The sequence below is a fragment of the Mercenaria mercenaria genome, chromosome 19 (assembly GCF_021730395.1).
Source record: "Mercenaria mercenaria strain notata chromosome 19, MADL_Memer_1, whole genome shotgun sequence".
NCBI lineage: Eukaryota > Metazoa > Mollusca > Bivalvia > Venerida > Veneridae > Mercenaria > Mercenaria mercenaria.
Window position 1 is genome coordinate 24,324,923 of NC_069379.1, and position 27,078 is coordinate 24,352,000.

The 27,078-nt window shown below is 37.9% G+C and overlaps 1 protein-coding gene across 6 annotated transcripts in view; it reads left to right on the forward strand.

The window, feature by feature from the left end:
- The window catches only part of LOC123543036 (tyrosine-protein kinase Fer-like), a 261,407-nt gene that overhangs the window by 137,524 nt on the left and 96,805 nt on the right, over positions 1-27,078 (forward strand). For all 6 annotated transcript variants that reach the window (XR_008368679.1, XM_053531772.1, XM_053531773.1 and 3 more), the window contains 3 exons: positions 906-1,046; positions 16,292-16,414; positions 25,737-25,874. Coding sequence is in view for 5 of the 6 variants with exons in the window: in XM_053531772.1 (XP_053387747.1) it covers positions 906-1,046; positions 16,292-16,414; positions 25,737-25,874 (402 nt within the window). In the remaining variant the exon portion in view is untranslated. The remainder of the gene's footprint in view (positions 1-905; positions 1,047-16,291; positions 16,415-25,736; positions 25,875-27,078) is intronic.

Genomic DNA, 27,078 nt, shown 5'->3' on the forward strand with positions numbered 1-27,078 from the left:
ATTGGGAGACATGTGCTTTCATCCTTCCATTTAAATGAAGTGTTATAAGGAGACATGTGCTTTCATCCTTCCATTTAAATGAAGCAGTATTGGGAGACATGCTTTCATCCTTCCATTTAAATGAAGCGGTATAGGAGACATGTGCTTTCATCCTTCCATTTAAATGAAGCAGTATTGGGAGACAATGGCTTCATCTTCCATTTAAATGAAGTGTTATGGGAGACATGTGCTTTCATCCTTCCATTTAAATGAAGCAGTATAGGGAGACATGTGCTTTCATCCTTCCATTTAAATGAAGCGGTATTGGGAGACATGCTTTCATCCTTCCATTTAAATGTCACAGTATAGGGAGACATGTGCTTTCACCTTCCATTTAAATGAAGCGGTATAGGGAGACATGTGCTTTCATCCTTCCATTTAAATGAAGCAGTATAGGGAGACATGTGCTTTCATCCTTCCATTTAAATGAAGCGGTAAAGGGAGACATGTGCTTTCATCCTTCCATTTAAATGAAGTAGTATTGGGAGACATGTGCTTTCATCCTTCCATTTAAATGAAGTGGAATAAGGAGACATGTGCTTTCATCCTTCCATTAAATGAAGTAGTATTGGGAGACATGTGCTTTCATCCTTCCATTTAAATGAAGTGGTATAAAGAGACGTGTGCTTTCATCCTTCCATTAAATGAAGTAGTATTGGGAGACATGTGCTTTCATCCTTCCATTTAAATGAAGTGTTATAAGGAGACATGTGCTTTCATCCTTCCAATTTAAATGAAGCAGTATATGGATACATGTGCTTTCATCTTCCCAATTAAATGAAGCGGAGAATTATTTTATCAAAAGCTCTACTTTGGTATTCATTAAGTATGTCTAATGTCTAATTAGAGAAATCTTTTTTTTTCAGCAAAGACTTTTTAGATGAATTTCAGAGTTTGACAACATTCTGCACCAAAGACCATATTAACCAGTATGAAGCCATTGAGACAGCTGTGAAAGAAATTATACCAGAAAAGGAGTATACAAATGAATTTGCTGAAAAATACAAGTATGATCTGTAATTCTAAAATATAGATGTTTTTAAGTACTGAAGAGGTATTTTGTCTGTTGTGAATTATCAGCAGTTCTGCTGTTAACATTCAATTTTGGACAAGTCTAATAACTTAAGAACGCTTGGGCCTAGGGTCTTGAAAGTTGATAGGGAGGTTGGTCATAACCAGCAGATGACCCCTATTGGTTTTGAGATCAGTAGGTCAAAGGTCAAAACTAGCTATTTTGACCTTGTCTGCACAACAGCAGCTTCATTTATGATTTGATTTTTACCAAACTTGCACAAAACTTGTGTCACCATAGACTCTTGGTTCCTCTCTTGAACCGGCCTAATCCTATAATGTGTTCCAGAGTTATGGCCACTGATAGGGCTGGAATTAGCTATTTTGACCTTGTCTGCACAATAACAGCATTTATGATTTGAATTTAATCAAACTTGCACAAAACTTGTGTCACCATAAGATCTTGGTTCCTTTCTTGAACTGGCCAAAACTCCTAATGGGTTCCAGAGTTATGGCCCCTGAAAGGGCCAAAATTGGCTATTTTGACCTTGTCTGCACAATAGCAGCTTCATTTATGATTTGATTTTAACCAAATTTGCACACAACTTGTATCACCATAAGATCTTGATTCCTTTTTATACGCCCAAAAGGACGTGTTATGTTATTGCCTCGATGTCCGTCTGACTGTCTGTGTGTTGGTTAGCCATTTCCCTTCTGCTCTGTAACTCTTGAACCCCTTGATGGATTTCAAAGAAACCTGACACAAATGTTCACCTCATTGAAACGATGTGCAGACCACATGTTTCGGATGACTCACTTCAATGTCAAGGTCAAACTTAGTGGTCAAAGGTGATATGACTTTCTTTTGTGTGAACATTGCTCTGCATTTGCGTTGCGTTGCAGTGCTCTTGTTAGCTCACCTGTCACAAAGTGATCGCGCTGTGTCCGTCGTCCGTGCGTGCGTGCTTCCGTCCGTCCGTAAACTTTTGCTTGTGACCACTCTAGAGGTCACATTTTTCATGGGATCTTTATGAAAGTTATTCAGAATGTTCATCTTGATGATATCTAGGTCAGGTTCGAAACTGGGTCACGTGCCTTCAAAAACTAGGTCAGTAGGTCTAAAAATAGAAAAACCTTGTGACCTCTCTAGAGGCCATATATTTCATAAGATCTTCATGAAAATTGGTCAGAATGTTCACCTTGATGATATCTAGGTCAAGGTCGAAACTGGGTCATGTGCCATCAAAAACTAGGTCAGTAGGTCTAAAAATAGAAAAACCTTGTGACCTCTCTAGAGGCCATATATTTCACAAGATCTTCATGAAAATTGGTCAGAACGTTCACCTTGATATCTAGGTCAAGTTCGAAACTGGGTCACGTGCCATCAAAAACTAGGTCAGTAGGTCAAATAATAGAAAAACCTTGTGACCTCTCTAAAGGCCATATTTTTCATGGGATCTGTATGAAAGTTGGTCTGAATGTTCACCTTGATGATATCTAGGTTGAATTCGAAACTGGGTCACGTGCGATCAAAAACTAGGTCAGTAGGTCTAAAAATAGAAAAACACTGACCTCTCTAGAGGCCATATATTTCATGAGATCTTCATGAAAATTGGTCAGAATGTTCACCTTGATGATATCTAGGTCAAGTTCGAAAGTGGGTCACGTGCCAACAAAAACTAGGTCAGTAGGTCAAATAATAGAAAAACCTTGTGACCTCTCTAAAGGCCATATTTTTCATGGGATCTGTATGAAAGTTGGTCTGAATGTTCATCTTGATGATATCTAGGTCAAGTTCGAAACTTGGTCACATGCGATCAAAAACTAGGTCAGTAGGTCTAAAAATAGAAAAACCCTGTGACCTCTCTAGAGACCAAATATTTCATGAGATCTTCATGAAAATTGGTCAGAATGTTCACCTTGATGATATCTAGGTCAAGTTCGAAAGTGGGTCACGTGCATTCAAAAACTAGGTCAGTAGGTCAAATAATAGAAAAACCTTTTGACCTCTCTAAAGACCATATTTTTCATGGGATCTGTATGAAAATTGGTCTGAATGTTCATCTTGATGATATCTAGGTCAAGTTCGAAACAGGGTCATGTGCGGTCAAAAACTAGGTCAGTAGGTCTAAAAATAGAAAAACCTTGTGACCTCTCTAGAGGCCATACTTGTGAATGGATCTCCATAACAATTGATCAGAATGTTCACCTTGATGATATCTAGGTCAAGTTTGAAACTGGGTCATGTGCCATCAAAAACTAGGTCAGTAGGTCAAATAATAAAAAAACCTTGTGACCTCTCTAGAGGCCATACCTTCCATGGGATCTGTATGAAAGTTGGTCTGAATGTTCATCTTGATGATATCTAGTTTAAATTTGAAACTGGGTCATCTGCGGTCAAAAACTAGGTCAGTAGGTCTAAAATTATTAAAATCTTTTGACCTCTCTAGAGGCCATATTTTTCAATGGCTCTTCATGAAAATTTATCTGAATGTTCAACTTGATGATTTCTAGGTCAGTTTCGAAACTAGGTCATGTGCAGTCAAAAACTAGGCCAGTAGGTATAAAAATAGAAAAACCTTGTGACCTCTCTAGAGGCCATATTTTTCATGAGATCTTTATGAAAATTAGTGAGAATGTACACCTTGATGATATCTAGATAAAGTTCAAAAGAGGGTCACGTACCTTCGATAATTAGGTCAATAGGTCAAATAATAGAAAAACCTTGTGACCTCTCTAGAGACCATATTTTTCAATGGATCTTCATGAAAATTGGTCAGAATTTTTATCTTGATAATATCTAGGTCAAGTTCAAAACTGGGTCACATGAGCTCAAAAACTAGGTCACTATGTCAAATAATAGGAAAAACGATGTAATACTCAAAACTGGGTCATGTGGGAAGAGGTGAGCGATTCAGGACCATCATGGTCCTCTTGTTTTTATTTGGCAGATCCTTCTTTTGTTCGCTTACAATAATTTTTTTTTAAAATTACTTCCCTTTTATGTTACTATAAATAGCTTATTTAGTAAGTTTTTTATTATTGGCCGTAGGGAAAAACCGAGACCTCTTTTTAGCTCACCTGTCACATAGTGACAAGGTGAGCTTTTGCGATCACGCAGCGTCCGTCCTTCCGTAAACTTTTGCTTGTGACCACTCTCGAGGTCACATTTTTTGTGGGATCTTTAAGAAAGTTGGTCAGAATGTTCATCTTGATGACATCTAGGTCAAGTTCGAAACTGGGTCACGTGCCTTCAAAAACTAGGTCAGTAGGTCTAAAAATAGAAAAACCTTGTGACCTCTCTAGAGGCCATATATTTCACAAGATCATCATGAAAATTGGTCAGAATGTTCACCTTGATGATATATAGGTCAAGTTCGAAACTGGGTCACATGCCGTCAAAAACTAGGTCAGTAGGTCGAATAATAGAAAAACCTTGTGACCTCTCTAGAGGCCATATATTTCACAAGATCTTCATGAAAATTGGTCAGAACGTTCACCTTGATGATATCTAGCTCAAGTTTGAAACTGGGTCACATGCCATCAAAAACTAGGTCAGTAGGTCAAATAATAGAAAAACCTTGTGACCTCTCTAAAGGCCATATTTTTCATTGGATCTGTATGAAAATTGGTCTGAATATTCATCTTGATGATATCTAGGTCAAGTTTGAAACTGGGTCACATGCAGTCAAAAACTAGGTCAGTAGGTCTAAAAATAGAAAAACTTGTGACCTCTCTAGAGGCCATATATTTCATGAGATCTTCGTGAAAATTGGTCAGAATGTTCACCTTGATGATATCTAGGTCAAGTTCGAAAGTGGGTCACGTGCGGTCGAAAACTAGGTCAGTAGGTCAAATAATAGAATAACCTTGTGACCTCTCTAGAGGCCATATTTTTCTTGGGATCTGTATGAAAGTTGGTCTGAATGTTCATCTTGATGATGTCTAGGTCAAGTTCGAAAGTGGGTCACATGCCATCAAAAACTAGGTCAGTAGGTCAAATAATAGAAAAACCTTGTGACCTCTCTAAAGGCCATATTTTTCATGGGATCTGTATGAAAATTGGTCTGAATGTTCATCTTGATGATATCTAGGTCAAGTTCGAAACTTGGTCACATGCGATCAAAAACTAGGTCAGTAGGTCTAAAAATAGAAAAACCCTGTGACCTCTCTAGAGACCAAATATTTCATGAGATCTTCATGAAAATTGGTCAGAATGTTCACCTTGATGATATCTAGGTCAAGTTCGAAAGTGGGTCACGTGCATTCAAAAACTAGGTCAGTAGGTCAAATAATAGAAAAACCTTGTGACCTCTCTAAAGGCCATATTTTTCATTGGATCTGTATGAAAATTGGTCTGAATGTTCATCTTGATGATATCTAGGTCAAGTTCAAAACAGGGTCATGTGCGGTCAAAAACTAGGTAAGTAGGTCTGAAAATAGAAAAACCTTGTGACCTCTCTAGAGGCCATACTTGTGAATGGATCTCCATAACAATTGATCAGAATGTTCACCTTGATGATATCTAGGTCAAGTTTGAAACTGGGTCATGTGCCATCAAAAACTAGGTCAGTAGGTCAAATAATAAAAAAACCTTGTGACCTCTCTAGAGGCCATACCTTCCATGGGATCTGTATGAAAGTTGGTCTGAATGTTCATCTTGATGATATCTAGTTTAAATTTATAACTGGGTCAACTGCGGTCAAAAACTAGGTCAGTAGGTCTAAAATTATTAAAATCTTTTGACCTCTCTAGAGGCCATATTTTTCAATGGCTCTTCATGAAAATTTATCTGAATGTTCAACTTGATGATTTCTAGGTCAGTTTCGAAACTAGGTCATGTGCAGTCAAAAACTAGGCCAGTAGGTATAAAAATAGAAAAACCTTGTGACCTCTCTAGAGGCCATATTTTTCATGAGATCTTCATGGAAATTAGTGAGAATGTACACCTTGATGATATCTAGATAAAGTTCAAAAGAGGGTCACGTACCTTCGAAAATTAGGTCAATAGGTCAAATAATAGAAAAACCTTGTGACCTCTCTAGAGACCATATTTTTCAATGGATCTTCATGAAAATTGGTCAGAATTTTTATCTTGATAATATCTAGGTCAAGTTCAAAACTGGGTCACATGAGCTCAAAAACTAGGTCACTATGTCAAATAATAGAAAAAACGATGTAATACTCAAAACTGGGTCATGTGGGAAGAGGTGAGCGATTCAGGACCATCATGGTCCTCTTGTTTTTATTTGGCAGATCCTTCTTTTGTTCGCTTACAATAATTTTTTTTTAAAATTACTTCCCTTTTATGTTACTATAAATAGCTTATTTAGTAAATTTTTTATTATTGGCCGTAGGGAAAAACCGAGACCTCTTTTTAGCTCACCTGTCACATAGTGACAAGGTGAGCTTTTGCGATCACGCAGCGTCCGTCCTTCCGTAAACTTTTGCTTGTGACCACTCTCGAGGTCACATTTTTTGTGGGATCTTTATGAAAGTTGGTCAGAATGTTCATCTTGATGACATCTAGGTCAGGTTTGAAACTGGGTCACGTGCCTTCAAAAACTAGGTCAGTAGGTCTAAAAATAGAAAAACCTTGTGACCTCTCTAGAGGCCATATATTTCACAAGATCATCATGAAAATTGGTCAGAATGTTCACCTTGATTATATATAGGTCAAGTTCGAAACTGGGTCACGTGCCGTCAAAAACTAGGTCAGGAGGTCGAATAATAGAAAAACCTTGTGACCTCTCTAGAGGCTATATATTTCACGAGATCTTCATGAAAATTGGTCAGAACGTTCACCTTGATGATATCTAGCTCAAGTTTGAAACTGGGTCACATGCCATCAAAAACTAGGTCAGTAGGTCAAATAATAGAAAAACCTTGTGACCTCTCTAAAGGCCATATTTTTCATTGGATCTGTATGAAAATTGGTCTGAATGTTCATCTTGATGATATCTAGGTCAAGTTCGAAACTGGGTCACATGCAGTCAAAAACTAGGTCAGTAGGTCTAAAAATAGAAAAACTTGTGACCTCTCTAGAGGCCATATATTTCATGAGATCTTCGTGAAAATTGGTCAGAATGTTCACCTTGATGATATCTATGTCAAGTTCGAAAGTGGGTCACGTGCGGTTGAAAACTAGGTCAGTAGGTCAAATAATAGAATAACCTTGTGACCTCCCTAGAGGCCATATTTTTCTTGGGATCTGTATGAAAGTTGGTCTGAATGTTCATCTTGATGATGTCTAGGTCAAGTTCGAAAGTGGGTCACATGCCATCAAAAACTAGGTCAGTAGGTCAAATAATAGAAAAACCTTGTGACCTCTCTAAAGGCCATATTTTTCATGGGATCTGTATGAAAATTGGTCTGAATGTTCATCTTGATGATATCTAGGTCAAGTTCGAAACTTGGTCACATGCGATCAAAAACTAGGTCAGTAGGTCTGAAAATAGAAAAACCTTGTGACCTCTCTAGAGGCCATACTTGTGAATGGGTCTCCATAAAAATTGGTCAGAATGTTCATCTTGATGATATCTAGGTCAAGTTAGAAAGTGGGTCACGTGCTATCAAAAAGTAGGTCAGTAGGTCAAATAATGAATAAACGTTGTAACCTCTCAAGAGACCATATTTTTCATGGGATCTTTATGAAAGTTGGTCTGAATGTTTATCTTGATGATATATAGCTCAAGTTTGAAACTGGGTCAACTGCGATCAAAAACTAGTTCAGTAGGTCTGAAAATAGAAAAACCTTGTGACCTCTCTAGAGGCCATACCCTTGAATGGATCTTCATGAAAATCGGTCAGAATGTTCACCTTGATGATATTTAGGTCAAGTTTGAAACTGGGTCACGTGCCATAAAAAACTAGGTCAGTAGGTCAAAAAACGTGGTGACCTCTCTAGAGACCATATTTTTCAATGGATCTTCATGAAAATTGGTCAGAATTTTTATCTTGATAATATCTAGGTCAAGTTCAAAACTGGGTCACATGAGCTCAAAAACTAGGTCACTATGTCAAATAATAGAAAAAACGATGTGATACTCAATCGAAATTTGGCACGCTAGCATACGTTACTGGAAAAGCCACAAAACCTTTAAAATTGATTGTATCAAACTGAGACTGGTATTTTTTCCATGCATTTAGGTTACTGGTACAATTTAAGTGAAATTAACACTTTTTGAGTATGGAAAATTTTCCTTTAAGGACGGATTACACCAAACCGGAAGTGACTAAATGTTACATGTGAAGTAGTCCAAAATGTAGTTCCATGCTATGGATGAAATCTGGTATAATGAGTGACATGAGGCGGTGACAGTTATATTTTTGGCTTAGTTTTATTGCTTATTTTATTGAGAAAAGATCTAGACCATTTTCATTGTGAATTTCCAGGAATAAATTTTATTCTTTGCGAAAAAAATGTCTACCTACGCGTAATTGCTAAACGGCTGTTTTCATGGGGGCATTTTTAGCTCGACTATTCATAGAATAGTGAGCTATTGCACTCGCCCATGCGTCGGCGTCGGCGTCGGCGTCTGCGTCCGCGTCCGCGTCCCGATTTTGGTTAAGGTTTTGTATGTAAGCTGGTATCTCAGTAACCACTTGTGGGAATGGATTGAAACTTCACACACTTATTCACTGTGACAAACTGACTTACATTGCACAGGTTCCATAACTCTATTTTGCTTTTTTACAAAATTATGCCCCTTTTTCGACTTAGAAATTTTTGGTTAAGGTTTTGTATGTAAGCTGGTAACTCAGTAACCACTTGTGGGAATGGATTGAAACTTCACACACTTATTCACTGTGATGAACTGATCTACATTGCACAGGTTCCATAACTCTATTTTGCTTTTTTACAAAATTATGCCCCTTTTTCGACTTAGAAATTTTTGGTTAAGGTTTTGTATGTAAGCTGGTATCTCAGTACTTACTAATGGGAATGGATTGAAACTTCACATACTTGTTCACTATCATGATCTGACATGCACTAAGCAAGTCCCATAACTCTACTCTCTTTTTTTTTCAGGTTAATTTTTTGTATGTAATCTGATATCTCAATATCCACTAATTGGAATGGATTGAAACTTCACACACTTGTTCACTGTCATGATCTAACATGCACTGTGAAGGTCCCATAACTCTACTTGGCATTTTTACAAAATTATGCCCCTTTGACTTAGCAGTTTTTTGTTAAGTTTTTGTATGTAAGCTGGTATCTCAGTATCCACAAATTGGAAAGGATTGAAACTTCACACACTTGTTCACTGTCATGATATGACATGCATTCATTGTATTCATTCAATTGACAAGGCTGTTGAATAGTCGAGCGTTGCTGTCCTCCGACAGCTCTTGTTAGAGGGTGGTGTTTCTCAGAACAGATTATTTTTCTTAAATAGAACATAACATGTCAATATTTTTCTATTTTGATAAGAAGACATGTCATACTAAATGACCATATATGGTTTTTAGCTCACCTGTCACAAAGTGACAAGGTGAGCTTTTGTGATCGCACGGTGTCCGTCGTCCGTCGTCTGTAAACTTTTGCTTTTGCCCACTCTAGAGGTCACATTTTTCATGGGATCTTTATGAAAGTTGGTCAGAATGTTCATCTTGATGATATCTAGGTCAGTAGGTCTAAAAATAGAAAAACCTTGTGACCTCTCTAGAGGCCATACATTTCACAAGATCTTCATGAAAATTGGTGAGATTGTTCAACTTGATGATATCTAGGTCAGTTTCGAAACTGGGTCACGTGCGGTCAAAAACTAGGCCAGTAGGTATAAAAATAGAAAAACTTTGTGACCTCTCTAGAGGCCATATTTTTCATGAGATCTTCATGAAAATGAGTGAGAATGTTCAGCTTGATGATATCTAGGTCAAGTTCAAAACAGGGTCACGTACCTTCGAAAACTAGGTCAATAGGTCAAAAAATAGAAAAACCTTTTGACCTCTCTAGGGACCATATTTTTCAATGGATCTTCATGAAAATTGTTCAGAATTTTTATCTTGATAATATCTAGGTCAAGTTCAAAACTGGGTCACATGAGCTCAAAAACTAGGTCACTATGTCAAATAATAGAAAAAACGATGTCATACTCAAAACTGGGTCATGTGGGAAGAGGTGAGCGATTCAGGACCATCATGGTCCTCTTGTCATATTATTGAAATGCTCTAAAGTGCTGAAAATAAGGTTCTTTCAAAAAAAAAATTGCAGAGTTATGGGACTTTGTTTTTTGTTTACATACTAAGTACATACAGTTGGCATATGCAAAAAAAAATAATTGCAGATTTATGGGACTTTGTTTTTTGTTACTATACTATATACATAGACACAATCTTGTGCGCACCATCTCCTCATCCCCTTGACACAATTTAATGAAACTTCACACAAGTGATCAGTAACAATAGTAGATGTGCATGGGGCATGTAAGGTTCTTTCAAAAAAAAGTTGCAGAGTTACGGGACTTTGTTTTTTGTTTACATACTATGTACATACAGCTGGCATATGCAATCTTGTGCACATCTAAGCATCCGAACCGTTGCACAGAATTTAATGTAACATCTCACAAGTGATCAGTACCAACTGTAGTTGTGCATGGTGCATGTTACGTTCTTTTAGATAAATATTCTGCAGAGTTATGGGATTTTATTTTTTGTTACTATACTGTATACAGTCGACATCGTACTTGCGACCACCTCTATTAAGCGATTTTTGTATTAAATGACCGGTCAAAATCCCTCCCGAACGTTTTCAGTACATAAATTCATTCCATTAAACGACTTTTTTATTAAACGACTAGCGACCACAATAATGTAGTCCCAACAGGTAAAATATTCGACAAAAGTACCTGTTAAGCGACTGGGTACCAAAATTCTACCGAGCATTTCTTCACCTGTATAATTAGCGAGTACGTTTTGCGTGTGACTGAATGCAATTAACCTCTGTATTAGCTGAACTGACAAACAATCTAGCCATAATTGTCATGGTTTGTGGACTTGAAAAAGTGTTCACGATATTAAAACAGATTTTTATGCCCCCCTTCGAAGAAGGTGGGGTATATTGTTTTGCAGATGTCTGTCGGTCGGTCGGTCGGTCTGTATGTAGACCAATCCGTTTCCGGATGATAACTCAAGAACGCTTGGGCCTAAGATCATGAAAGTTTACAGGAAGGTTGGTCATCACCAGCTGATGACCCCTATTGATTTTGAGATCTGTATTTCAAAGGTCAAGGTCACATTGACCCTGAACATTTAAATGGTTTCTGGATGATAACTTGAGAACGCTTTGGTCTAGGATCATGAAAGTTGATAGGGAGGTTGGCCATGACCAGCAGATGACCCTATTGATTTTGAGGTCAGTATGTCAAAGTTCAAGGTCACAATGACCCGGAACAGTTAAAACGGTTTCCGGATAATAACTCAAGATTGCTTTGGCCTAGGGTCATGAATGTTGATAGGGAGGTTGATCATGACCAGCAGATGACCCCTATAGATTTTGAGGTCAGTAGGTCAAAGGTCAAGGTCACAGTGACCAGGAACAGTAAAATAGTTTCCGGGCAATAACTCAAGAACCCTTGGGCCTTGGATCAGGAAAATTGATTGGGAGATTGATCATGACCAGCAGATGACCCCTATAGATTTTGAGGTCGTTAGGTCAAAGTTCAAGGTCAGATTGGCCAGGAACAGTTAAACGGTTTCTGGACAATAACTTGAGAACGCTTGGGCCAAGGGTCATGAAAGATGATACAGAGGTTCATCATGACCAGCAGATGACCCATATTGATTTTAAGGTCAGTAGGTCAAAGGTCAAGGTTACAGTGACTCGGAACATTTAAACCGTTTCCAGACAATAACTTAATGACGCTTGGGCCTAGGATCATGAAACTTGAAAGGGAGGTTGGTCATGACCTGTAGATGACCCCTATAGATTTTGAGGTCTGTAGGCTAAAGGTCAAGGTAAAATTGACCCAGAACAGTTAACCCTTTCTGGACTATACCTTGAGAACGCTTGGGCCTAGGATCACTAAACTTAATAGGGAGGTTGATTATGACCAGCATATGACCCCTGTTGATTTTGAGGTCAGTAGGTCAAAGGTCAATGTCACATTGAACCAGAACAGTAGAACTTTTGTTTACAGTGAGCAAATAATTTCTGTTCCTTGTGCAATTACTGAATGCATCAAGGGGGGCATTTCGTGTTCGACGAGCTCTTGTTAAACTGTACATGAATGTTCATAATAGACACAGTTACATTAACAGTTAAAAATAACTTTTCTTTTTATCTGACTGAATTTCATAAAGAGACCATTAAGAGACCACTTCTTAGCAGTCCCTTGGGTGGTCTCTTAATACAATGTCGACTGTACATACAGTCCACATAATTATGCAATCTTGCTTGCCTCAAGTTCCAATGTAGTGTCAGTGCATGCGGGGGGTACATTCATCACCTTTAGTGATAGCTCTAGTTGGTTTTGAGATCAATAGGTCAAAGATCAAGGTCACAGTGACCCGGAACAGTTAAACGGTTTCCGGATGATAACTTAAGAACGCTTTGGCCCGTGATCATAAAAGTTGATAGGGAGGTTGGTCATTACCAGCAGATGACCCCTATTGAGTTTTTGGTCAGTAGGCCAAAGGTCAAGGTCACATTGATCCGGAACAGTCAGACCGTTTCCGGACAATAACTTGAGAAAGTTTGGGCCTAGGATCACGAAACTTAATAGGGGGGTTGATCATGATCAGCAGATGACCCCTATTGATTTTGAGATCAAAGGTCAAGGTCATACTGACCCAGAACAGTAGAACTTTTGTGTACAGTGACCAAATAATTTCTGTTCCTTGTGCAATTACTGAATGCATCAGGGCATGCATTTCATGTTCTAAGAGCTCTTGTTGATATTTGCCTCAAAAAAACTTTGAGGAGTTTGATACTGTGTCAGCTTGGATAAAAAACAGGATCAATAGGCCAGATCATAGTTAAACCTTTTCAACTCCTTAGAAGCTACATTTCCTACCAGATCCACTGAAAAACTGGCCAGACCTGACCCCCCACCCCCTCCAATTGTTTGAGTTATGACCTTTGATTTAGTAAAAAATATGCATATAAATATCGCAGCCAGGTTTGATAACCATCTAGACTGTTACCTACATCTCTGTAGTTATGGTCCCTAAATTACTCAAGATTGCAAATAGTGTCCACTCTCTGACTAGTAGTTCTTATTCATTGTTCTCCAAAAGTGTTCAGAATGTTTATGGACATATCTGGGCTAAGTTCAATAACAAACCAAAAAGTCTCTTTTTATGCCCCCGGCATCTACTGATGCAGGAGGCATATAATGATTGTCCTGTCCGTCCGTCCGTTCGTATGAGGTTAACCAAATGGGACCGTTTCATCTAGCATCAATACCCCTTACTAGAATGACTTGATACTAATGCAGATGTAACCTGTGACCATTCCTTATCTTCAGACATCACCTGACCTCAGTTTGACCTTGACCTTGACCTCGTTTTGGACTTGGGTTGCTTTGTATGGGCCATCTCTTGGTTAACCAAATGGGACCGTTTCGTCTAGCATCAATACTGCTTACAAGAATGAATTGATACTAATACAGATGTAATCATAAGGTGCAAAATCTATCGACAAGGATGCCACCGGGGGCATCAAGCGTTTATTGAACGCAGCTCCTTGTTTTATATCTTATGAATGATTTAAAATTTGAAAATTGATTCTGTCCACTTCGTAACTAAAGCAGTTTTTATCCATTGTTCAAAAGAGTACTTTTTTTGGTAACTAAACCATATTTTTACAGAATTTGTTTTATGTAAAGCCTAGGCCAGGTTCAATAACCAGCCTGAGGGGATAGGTTTCTCAAGAGTTAGGTTTTTGAATTCAAAGTTACGACAGTGTCCCATCAATTCGCGGGGTTGCTAGTTTGATCTCCGTGACGATTTGATAAGAGACACTGTGTCTAACATCATTCGTCCTCCACCTCTGATTCATGTGAGGAGGTTGGCAGTTACCTGCGGAGAACGGGTTTATAGTACTGGTACAGAATCCAGGAAAACTGGTTAGGTTAACTGCCTGCCGTTATATAACTGAAATGCTGTTGAAAAACGGTGTTAAACCCAAAACAAGCATTCAAAAACAACCATACTTATAATAATAGAATGTATATCTCTATAAGATGCAGGTCCAGTTTAATTTGATAAGTATCACCAGAGCTATGTCCCTTGATTGAGTCAAACTTGAGAAATTTGACCTCTTTGTTCAATAAGTGGAATATTTTAAAAGTCACAAGTAATTTGCTGTGAAGCACATATATTGTGGTATGTATATATTAAGGTATTAGACCCATAATAGTGTACTTCCTTCTGAAGAGTATTCAGTTCCTATCATATACCTACTCTCGCTTAAATTCCCCCCCCCCCCCCCTCCCTTCAGAGAAGGAGGGGTATATTTGCAGGTGTTGGTTGGTCAGTCTGTCCATAGACCAATCCATTTCCGGATGATTACTCAAGAATGCTTGGGTCCAGGATCATTCAAGTTGATAAGGAGATGGTCATGACCAGCAGATGATCCATATTGATTTTGAGGTCAGTAGGTCAAAGGTCAAGGTTACAGTTACCAGGTACAGTTAAATGGTTTCCGTATGATAACTCAAGACCGCTTAGGATCATGAAAGTTAACAGGGAGGTTGGTCATGTCCAGCATGTGACCCCATTGATTTTGAGATCAGTAGGTCAAGGTTGAAGTCACAATGACTCAGAATAGTTAAACTGTTTCCAGACGATAACTTGAGAACGCTTGGACCTAGGATCACGAAACTTAATAGGAAGGTTGGTCATGACCAACAGATGACCCCTATTAATATTGAGATCAGTAGATCAGAAGTCAAGTTAATCCATTTCTGGATGATAATTCGGAAACACTTGGACCTAGGTTCATGAATGTTAATAGGAAGGTTGATCATGACCAGCAGATGACTCCTATTGATTTTGAGGTCAGTAGGTCAAAGGTCAAGGTCACATTGATATAGAACAATTACTAGTTTCTCCTTATATTCCTTTTTAGTTCACCTGAGCACTTGGTGAGCTCTAAGTGTGATTGCTCACCATCCGTTAACCCAGAACAGGTAAATGGTTTCCGGATAACTCAAGAACGCTTAAGCCTAGGATCATGAAAGTTGATAGGGAGATTGGTCATGATCAGCAGATGACCCCGATTGATTTTGAGGTAAATAGGTCTAAGGTCAAGGTCACAGTGACCAGGAACAATTTAACAGTTTCCGGATAATAACTTAAGAAGGCTTTGGCCTAAGATCATGAAAGTTGCTATGATGGTTGGTCTCATAACCAGCAGATGACTCCTATTGAATTTGAGATCAGTAGGTCAAAGGTCAAGGTCACAGTGACCCAGAACAGTTAAACGGTTTCCAGATGATAACTCAAAAGCGCTTGGGCCTAGGATCATGAAAGTTGATAGGGAGGTTGGTCATGACTATTGATTTGAGGTCAATAGGTCAAAGGTCAAGGTTACAGTGACCAGGAACAGTTTAACAGTTTTCGGATGATAACTCAGGAATGCTTGGGCCTAGGATCATGAAAGTTGATAGGGAGGCTGGTCATGACCAGCAGATTAACCATATTGATTTTGAGGTCAGTAGGCCAAAGGTCAAGGTTACAGTGATCCAGAACATTAAAACTGTTTCCAGACGATAACTTGAGAACGCTTTGGCCTAGGATCACAAAACTTAATAGGGAGGTTGATCATGACCAGCAGATGACCCCTTTGAGGTCAGTAGGTCAGATGTCAAGGTCACAGTGACCTGGAACAGTTAAAATGTGTCTGGACAATAACTTGAGAATGTTTGGGCCTAGGATCAGGAAACTTAAAAGGGAGGTTTTATCATGACCAGCAGATGACCCCTAATGATTTTTAGGGCAATAGGTCAAAGGTCAAGGTCACTTTGACCAAGAATAGTAGAACTATCGTGCACAGTGATCAAATAATTTCTGTTCCTTGTGCAATTACTGAATGCATCAAGGGGGACTTTTCATGTTTTACGAGCTCTTGTTTTCGTTATTGAAGCTTAAGCAAAGAAATTTGTTTAAGCAAGCAGCTGATCGCAGGTGAGCGATATAGGGCCATCATGGCCTTCTTCTTTTCTTGTAATCTTTGAAAAAGGCATTTAATACAACTATGCAAACAGTCAGTAAACTGTTGATTTCCTTGCAGATCAGAGCCATTTTCACCTGTAACTATCGATTTTGATGGAAAAATCCTAGATGATTATCAGGGAACATTGGTAGCAAATCGTCTAGCGGTTGATGATTTTACTGCAGAGTCACTGGAACAACAGTATGTATGCCTAGTATTGTGATCACTACTCATCACATGTTTGATGGTGTGGGAATTAAATAATGACATGTTATATTTTGATGAAATGGTTCTTTAACATTTAACAAATTTTGTGCCTCTCCACTTTGAATTTATGTAACTTGTTGAATAAAAATGGTAAAGCTTCACATTTTGATTAAATCTTTTAATAAATTCCCTCATGTTAAATCCTCAGTCTCCATTTTTATCTCACATGAAATATGTTCAGGGTGTTCAGTGTGAGCTATTAGTAAAGTTATATGGTCTGTTGTACACCACCAACATTTGAACTTGAAAAATCTGCTCTGAAACTACTCAGAATTGTACCAAACTTAGTCTGAACCATTCTGGCAAGGTCCTCTCAGATTGTACCAAATGGTTCCGCTTGAGACCTTTTAGGGGCCTCTAGAGCTAAAAATGGAAAAACTTTTAATTAACTTCTATTCAAGATCTGCTTGATGGATCTTCATCAAACTTTGTTTGTAACATCTTTATAAGGTCCTCTTCCAGTTTTGTTAAAATTAGGGCAGTTAACCCCATTTCGGGACCAATACAGCTAAAATAGAAATACCTTTAAAAGACTTTTTCTCATGAACTGCTTTATGGATTAAATTTGGTTTTTAGCATCATTATTAGGTCTTCTCCTAGATTTGTTTAAATGTGTCTGCTTGGGGTCTTTTAAGAGCTGCTAGATCTGAAAGTAGAAAATATTTTTTTTTGTTATAACTACCGTATTTTCCCGAATTAAGGCCCCCCCCCCCCCCCCCCCTCTTTTTGGAGGAAAAAAAAGTCAACAAGAACGAAAAAAGATCACCTACCTCATTTTTATAAGTCTACATAGTAAGTAATTCACAGGTAAGTATCCAATGTATAAAGAATTAAACACACTTTTAAACAGTCCATGTACCGTAAGTCCAAAACGTTTATACTTAGTACGGTAAGTATCCAATCATCAAATAGAAAATTAAACAGTAAATCCATGAATTTTTTATTTGTTTTTGCACCACTCGCGCACACACTTCCTGTCGACTTTAAATAAATTTGCAGCAAAGTGTTTACCCTTTTCTTCGGCAGTTTTAATAACTTTTAATTTAAAAGCAGGCACATATGCGTGCCGAACCATTGTGTTGCTATTAGCTACCCGCATGTACTAAGGAAAAGGTTATCAGAGTACAACAGCTGTTTGGGTCATGACGTAATAACGTCGCGAGTGTGTCAAAAAGCCAGACATATAATACATGAGGTACCTATTTAAATGCATAAAAGACCCACTGCATTAAATTGGATGCCAAATGATTATGTTTTAGGGGGATTAAACAACACAGAAACATTTTATAGTTAGTTTGAACAATGTTTTTAAGTTTTGTAAAAAAATTTCATTTTTTATTTTTTTACCTCAAATAAACGCCCCCTCTTTGGAAAATTTAACCCTCCAAGGGGCGTTTATTCGGGAAAATACGGTACATCTTTTTATGAACCGCTTGATGGATATTTAGCAGATTTTGTCTGTACTTTCAATTATAAGGTCCTTTCCCTAATTTGTTCGATTTGAGGAACTTGACATTTTAAGGTGCCACTAGAGCTAAAAAGTATAAAAACCTTTAACAAATTCATTAACTGCTTTACTGCTTTATCAAATTTGGTTTCTAGCATCTTATTAGATACCTTTTAGGAATATTAATCAACATCATTTAGTCAGACCAGTGTTATCACCCTTGACTTATTCAAAAAAATTGTGCACCAGGGATTTGTTAGAGATTTCATTTAGCCAGACCATTGTTATCACCCTTGACTTATTAAAAAAAATTGTGCACCAGGGATTTGTTAAGAGATTTCATTTAGCCAGACCAGTGTTATCGCCCTTGACTTACTAAAAAAAGATGTGCACCGGGGATTTGTTAAGAGATTTCATTTAGCCAGACCAGTGTTATCGCCCTTGACTTACTAAAAAAACTTGTGCACCGAGGATTCGTTAGAGATTTCATTTAGCCAGACCAGTGTTATTGCCCTTGACTTACTAAAAAAGATGTGCACCGGGGATTTGTTAGAGATTTCATTTAGCCAGACCAGTGTTATCACTCCAGACTTATTAAAAAAATTGTGCACTGGGGATTTGTTAGAGATTTCATTTAGCCAGACCAGTGTTATCCCCTTGACTTATTAAAAAAAAATGTGTACCGACGATTTGTTAGAGATTTCATTTAGCCAGACCAGTGTTATTGCTCTTGACTTATTAAAAAAATTTGCATAATAGAACACAAAAAGTTTTTGTTGCACGTATCTTAAAACATATTTAAACTAGGATCATGAAACATAATAGGAATATCATGCATGTAAAGTTGTGCACTTGGGGTACAAGTTTGTTCAGGGCTCACGCTGTCTGTCGCCATTATAGCCATTTCGTGGGCTGAGCGCGAAACTTGTAACTGTATATGAATAAAGAACAAGATACAATAGTTTCGCGCTTAGCCCTCGATTTGCGATTATTTTATTTAAATGGCGAATATTTTTTCATTTTGGTGACAGGAACTGGCGATTATTTTATTTAATAGCTACATAAATAATTATGCCAAGGGAGACAGTAACTCGCGATCAGCTAGTGTAGATAATCGATAAAGCGGACTGTTTATTAACTAGTGTATTCCAAACTCAACTATGCTGATAACATTGCCTAAGGTGATAGGACGCAGACGACAATTAAACCGATTATAACCGGAAATCAATCTTACTAATCTAGCAATCAATCAGATTGAACTTGGCAGGCTACTTTTTGGGAACATTTTCAAACACCATTGCAAATTTTCTTCAACTCTATATTCGGCAGACAACAATTAAACCAATTTGCACCGGCAGTTTCCTGATGAAAACCTAAATTGCCATCTATAGTTACTGCTAATTTAATTATCTGTAAAAAAAAATATTATAAACTGACCTAACTGTCGACGATTTCAAAATATTTTTAATCAGAATATAGGTTAGATCTATGCAGTATGTATATTTAATCTGAAATGCTCAAGTGAAAATTTTTTTATTTTTTCGAATTTCCAGAATTTGAAAAGAGCGCGAATGTGTTGAAATATTACAGGCCAGATATTTTTGATGGTTTATTTTTTTTACCAAGACAATTCTGGCATAATAAATATTTGTTTTGCACATTAAACCCAGAAATGATTGGAAATCCCAGTCCTATTCCTATTTTTAGAAACATGGCAGATACGGGCAAGCTAAAAAAAAATCAACAAATAAATTTGCTTGCATACTGTCATCAGCAAAAGTAAAAACACTCTAAAACACTTAAAAAATTAGAATATTTATTGAATGAAGCATCAAAAACTTGGTTGACAAAAAACTGTAATTCAGTAGTGGGAATAGATGCCAAATATCATGTATTTTCGCGACCAGATTGTTTTGTTCTTTTCGGGCAATTTAAGTGCAGTTGTGGTCAAAAGAATCACGAAAACACTAAATAATAATTAATATATAGATATATATAAAGAAAAAGTATACACATGAATGATACTCAAAGACTTGGTAAACTTTCTGTTGTGTGCAACTGTGCCCATATTGTGTGTGCATGAATGGGACTAACTGAGCCATTGCCCAGTCTACAATGTCAGTCACTATCAACCATTTCAGCTGCCTTACACAAACTAAATATGTGTCCTGTAAATACCTTCAAAATCTATCAGAATATAGCATTTTAAACAGTCCCGTGCGAAAACAGGCCAGGAAATCCTGGGATTATCCTGGGATATCACAGGTTATCTCAGGAGAAATTCCTGCCATTTTCCTGGGATATCCTGGGATATCTCAAGATTTTTCACGCCGGTAATTGAAACAGGATTTATTCCTGCACATTCCTGGACAATCCTGTATAAGCAGGAAATGCCAGGATGTAAAAAATAACATTTTGAGGGCCAGGAAATCCCAGGATATCCTGGGAAGCCAAGTTTGAAAAAGTGTCCTGGGGCCAGGATATCCTGGAATTTCCTGGAATGTAGATGGAGTACCAGGACCAGGAAATCCCAGGAAGCCAGGATGGTAGAGTGTCCTGGGGCCAGGATATCCTGGGATTTCTTGGCAAGTAGAAGGAATCCTGGGGCCAGGACATCCAAGGTTATCCTGGGTGCAGGACTTTACCTTAAATAATTGTTAGAAATAATCAGTCCTTGTGTCTCATTTGGAAAGAATTAAGTTTTTGTAGCTTTAAGATTATTATTAGACTGAAATGAGATCCTAAAGACAAAATTTAATACAGGTTGTAAGCTTTCCTTTCTTTTTGGGTGAATTCATATAATAGGTATCTTACAAACACTGACAACTGTATAAACAAAAATTAATGTAATAAAAAATGTCAAATGTTATTTTTATGCCCCCCTTTGAAAAAGGAGGGGTATATTGTTTTGCAGATGTCCGTCGGTCGGTCGGTCAGTCGGAATGTAGACCAATCCGTTTCCGGATGATAACTCAAGAACGCTTGGGCCTAGGATCATGAAAGTTGATAGGGAGGTTGGTCATCACCAGCAGATGACCCCTATTGATTTTGAGGTCAGTATGTTAAAGGTCAAGGTCACAGTGACCCTGAACAGTAAAACGGTTTCCGGATGATAACTCAAGAACGCTTGGGCCTAGGATCATGAAAGTTGATAGGGAGGATGGTAATGACCAGCAGATGACCCCTATTGATTTTGAGGTCAGTATGTTAAAGGTCAAGGTCACAGTGACCCTAAACAGTAAAACGGTTTCCGGATGATAACTCAAGAACACTTGGGCCTAGGATCATGAAGTTGATAGGGAGGTTGGTAATGACCAGCAGATGACCCCTATTGATTTTGAGGTCAGTATATCAAAGGTCAAGGTCACAGTGACCAGGAACAGTAAAGTGGTTTCCAGGCAATAACTCAAGAACGCTTGGGCCTAGTGTCAGGAAAATTGATAGTTATGTTGGCCATGACCAGCAGATGACCCCTATTGATTTTGAGGTCATTAGGTCAAAGGTCAAGGTTACATTGGCCAGGAACAGTTAAATGGTTTCTGATCTTCTTGTCCAAAACCATAGGGCCTAGGGCTTTGATATTTGGTATGTAGCAAAATCTAGTGGTCCTCTACCAAGATTGTTCAGATAATTTCCCTGGGGTCAAATATGGCCCCACCCCTAGGGTCACATGGTTTATATAGACTTATATAGGAAAAAACTTTGAAAAACCTTTTGTCCAAAACCACAGGGCCTAGGGCTTTGATATTTTGTATATGACATCATCTAGTGGTTCTCTACTAAGATTATTCAAATTATTCCCCTAGGGTCAAATATGGCGCCGCCCTGGGGGTCACATGGTTTACATATACTTATATAGGGAAAAACTTTGAAAATCTTCTTGTCCAAACCACAAAGACTATGGCTTTGGTAATTTGTAATGTAGCATCATTTAGTGGTTCTCTACCAAGTTTTTTCAAGTTATCCCTCTCGGGTCAAATATGGCCCCGCCCCAGAGGTCATATGGTTCATATAGACTTATACAGGGAAAAACTTAGAATCTTCATGTCCATAACTTACATCATTCAAATTTGGACCACATGTATTGTTTTGAGTGGCAAGATGAACCTTGACATGAGTTGACCTTGATCTTGACCTAGTGACCTACTTTCACATTTCTGTACCTACAGCCTTCAAATTTGGATCAGATGTATAGGTTTGTGTACTGAAAAAAACTTTGACCTTGTTATTGACCTAGTGACCTACTTTCACATTTTTGAAGGTACAGGCTTCAAATTTGGACCACAAGCATAGTTTTTTGTTCCAAAATAAAATTTGACCTTGATTTTGACCTAGTGACATACTTTCACATTTCTCAAGCCACAGCCTTCAAATTTGAACCACAAGCATAGTTTTGTGTACTGAAATGAACTTTGATCTTGAGATTGACCTAGTGACCTACTTTCACATTTCTGAAGGTACAGGCTTCAAATTTTGGACCTCTTGCATAGGTTTTGTGTTCCGAAATGGAATTTGACCTTGATTTCGACCTAGTGACCTACTTTCACATTTCCCAAGCTAGAGCCTCCAAATTTGAAGCACACGCATAGTTCTGTCTACCGAAATGAACTTTACCTTGAAATTGATCTAGTGACCTGCTTTCACATTTCTCAAGCCACCGCTTTCAATTTTGGACCACATACACATTGTTTTATACCTAAATGAAATTTGACCTTGATTTTGACCTTGAGCTAGTCTTGAAATTTGGAACATTCAAAAATGGCTCAGTGGATGGCGCCAAGATCAATCTGTAATTTCTTGTTAGGTAAATAGGTTAAAGGTCAAGGTCAGATTAAACCAGAATGGTAGAACTTTTGTTTACAATGAGCATATAATTTCTGTTCCTTGTGCAATTACTGAATGCATCAAGGGGGGCATTTCGTGTTCGACGAGCTCTTGTTATACTTAAATATGATCATATTTGACAGGTTGTATTGTTTTTGTTGTTGTTTTTTTTTCCAATTGGCATAATTCAACATCTCTTTTCATACTCCAGTTCATTTCATCAACTGCTGAATGTAATTAACCTTTGCCTGACCAGCTTCAGCCTATCCCTCATTATATTTTGGCACCCATGTAATTAAGTCAGTGGTTCAAATTTATTTATATAACAATCACTTAAAATATATACAAGTATTAGATAAACTCTTGTTACAGAAGCATAATTATCTATCCTTCAAATATACCTGAACAAAAAATACCTGTGACCAGGTAAAAGTTTAATTAAGACACTGAGGGGAATAAAGATGGTATTTTAGTCTATAATTTTTTTTCTGGTCCTGTGACATTACAGGTTTGAATTACATTTAAAATAAGAAAGTTTAATGTTCTTACCTGATATCCTTCTTAAACTTAAGCATTTTTAGAGATTCCAGTTAAAATATTTTGCTCCATTCCATGTGCCAGCAACAACATGAACAAAGCACTTCCTGTTTACATTCAAATTTTTTGGCACATGTATAACAGCTTCAGAAGCCTTCGTTTTCATTGGTTTCTATCTTGATGCAGGATTTCTCAGGATATCCTGGGATTTCCTGCATAAAGAAAAATATGATTTACATTTGTTACAGCTTATTGAATCTTATTTAAAGAGGTCCTGGCTTGTCCTGCCTGTTCCTCAATCAATTTATATAAGTCCTGGATTGTCTTGCCTTATCCTGTCTTCATTTATTCGGGTCCTGGCTTTTCCTGTCTTAAGCTGAGCTCTTAAAATATCACGTAGGATATCCCAGGATATCTCAGGATTTACCTGGGATATCCTGGCCTCCAGGATTTATTTCTGCATGGGGTAGGACCCCACCACCAATATTAGGAGGTAATTTCCCTGAATCACCGATTCCCACACCCCCTGTTGGGGCCTACTACTTTTTAAAGCAATTAAGAAAATATATATTTGTTAAAATTTATTATTTTTATATGCCCGAAGGGACGTATTATGTTATACCCCCGGTGTCCGTCTGTCTGTGTGTCTTTCCATCCGTCTGTTAGCAATTTCGTGTCCGCTCTGTAACTCTTTAACCCCTTGAAGGATTTCAAAGAAACTTGACACAAATGTTCACCACACTCAGACGATGTGCAGAGCGCATGTTTTGGATGTCTCACTTCAAGGTCAAGGTCACACTTAGGGTTCAAAGGTCATATGAATGTGTTTCGTGTCCGCTCTGTAACTCTTGAACTGTTTGAAGGATTTCGAAGAAACTTGGCACAAATGTTCACCACACAGAGACGATGTGCAGAGCGCATGTTTTGGATGTCTCACTTTAAGGTCAAGGTCACACTTAGGGTTCAAAGGTCATATGAGTGTGTTTCGTTTCCGCTCTGTAACTCTTGAACTGCTTTAAGGATTTCGAAGAAACTTGGCACAAATGTTCACCACACTGAGACAACGTGCAGAGGGCTTGTTTCGGATGACTAGCTCCAAGGTCAAGGTCACGCTTAGGAGTCAAAAGGTCATATATGACTTTGCTGTGTCCGCTCTCTAACTCTTGAACTGCTTGAAGGATTTCAAAGAAATTTGGCACAAATGTTCACCACACTGAGGCAAAGTGCAGAGAGCATGTACTGGATGACTCGCTTCAAGGTCAAGGTCACACTTAGGGGTCAAAAGTCATATATGACTTTGCTTTGTGTATACTGCTCTGCATTGAAGTGCTCTTGTTTTTATTTGGCAGAACCCTTTTTTGTTCTCTTACAATAAGTTTTTTAGGAATAACTTTTTTATCACTAAAAATATCTTATTTTGAAACTTTTATTATTGGCCGTAGGGAAAAACCGAGACCACTTTTCTGTGGTACAACATGGATGCTACATTCAATTTTTAGATGTTTTTTGAAATGTAACTTTTCCTGGTAAGAATTGGGTTTTTTTTTATTTCTTCTATTTGACCTTTTGGCTTCAACAGTCAGGTTCTTTAAATTTTGCTCCCATCCTCTGATGTAACCCTTTGGGCGTATATTGCCCCGCTTGGCGGCGCTCTTGTTTATAAAAATTGCAGGCAAATGTCCACATCAGTTTTGGCTATTATTTTTTTATAGGTAAAGAAGTTGGCTATTATTCTTTGGAGGCCAGTGTGAGCCCTGGTTTGTTTCTCACCAGAGTTATATTTTTTTGTCTTATTGATAATTAAACATCACATGCTTTAAAGTGTGTGGTGCATAGATCTTCAAAAGTATTTCATCTGTTATCATATGACTTGTATAGATATTATTCAGCATGTGAATTTGTTCACCAGTTCTACTCTGCAAGACCAGTGTTATAGCCTTTCACTTACTCAGAAATATACATTAAGCGCATAAAAGTTTGTATTCGATTAAACGCAAAAAGTATTTGACATGGAGTCATAAAGCATTGCAGGACTGTTATATAGCATGTGAAGTTTTGCACCAGGGATTTCACTCAGCCAGACCAGAGTTATGCTCCTTGACTTATTGATAAATACACATAAAAGTACTTAAAGGTTTGTGTTACATATATCTAAGAAAATATTTCATCTATGGTCATGAAACTATGTACATTGACATGAAGTGGGGGCACCAGTGTATTATGTACATATATCTAGTCTTCAAATGACATCTCTTCTAAAACCATTTGTTGGAATTTCATGGAACTTGGCTTAGATATTTCTTTGTGGATCTTTAGGCTGGTGTTCAAAATGATCTGACAGAATTCTTCTGGGATGACTATTGCAATTTGATATGTGCTGTGTGGTCTATGACCATCAAGGCTGTCTAGTTTCAGTGTAGAAATACATGAGTGTTTTAAACCTTTCAGAAAAACTACATTGTCAGAAGAAATAGAAAATTTCAAAAAACAGCTTCAGGATTTAGAATCAGAGAAGAAAACAAGTGCAGACAGGGTGCGGGAGTTACGGAAGGACCTTTCAACATTATCACATGAACAAATGTCTGAGTAAGTCTTACATACCTTGGTCAAAAGTTACTATCATAATTATATTAGAATTTTTAACTGCAAGTCTTAATCAGCATTATTCAAACACACAATGGGGTATTATTATGTCAGTTACCAATTCTTATATTTGATATATTTAGTCTGACAGTACTGATTGTTGTCCCCCACCTTTTTCGAAGAAAAAATGAGGGATATAGAAATAAGCTGCATCCATCCATACTTCCTTCAATCCATCACACTTCATGTCCGGTCCATAATCTGCCATCCATAAATGGATTTTGAAAGAACTTGGCATAAATATTCCTCACAATGAGACGACATGTCACGTGCAAGACTCAGACCCCTAGCTCCAAGGTCAAGGTCACACTTAAGGGTCGAATTTTAACAGGGTATATTTCGTGTCCGGTCTATAACTCTACCATTCATCAAGGGATTTAGAAATTACTTGGCACAAATGTTCCCTATAATGAGTTGATTTGTCATGCACAAGAACCAGGTCCCTAGGTCTAAGGTCAAGGTCACAGAGGTCAAATTCAAGAATGACTTTGTCCAGAACATTTCTTCTTCATGCATGCAGGGATTTTGATGTAACTTGGCGCAAATGTTTACCACCATGAGGCACCTATGTTTTTAGAATTACTTCCCTTTGTTGTACTATAGATAGCTTATATTGTAGCTTCTTTATTTCTGGTCGTGGGGAAAAATCAAGATTACTTTTCTGTGGTACAACATGCATGTTACATCCAACTTTTAGGTGTTTTCTTTACCTATCTCTACCTGGTAAGGAGTTTTGTGTGGACTTATATTACGGTATATAGAATTATTATTATTTTATTTTTATACGCCTGTTTGAAAAACGAGACGTATTATGGAAATGCCCCTGGCGGGCAGGAGGGCGGATGGGCGTACGAGCGGGCAGCGTCCACAGACTTTGTCCGGAGCATATCTTCTTCATGCATGGAGGGATTTTGATGAAACTTGGCACAATTGTTCACCATCATGAGACAGAGTGTCATGCACAAGAACCAGCATTTCTCCTTCATGCATGGAGGGAATTTGATGTAACTTGGCACAGTTGTACACCATCATGAGACAGAGTGTCATGTGCAGGTTCCTTCTATAGAATTACTTCCCTTTGTTGTTACTATAAATAGCTTATATTGTAACTTTTTCATTACTAGTGGTAGGGAAAAATCGAGACCAC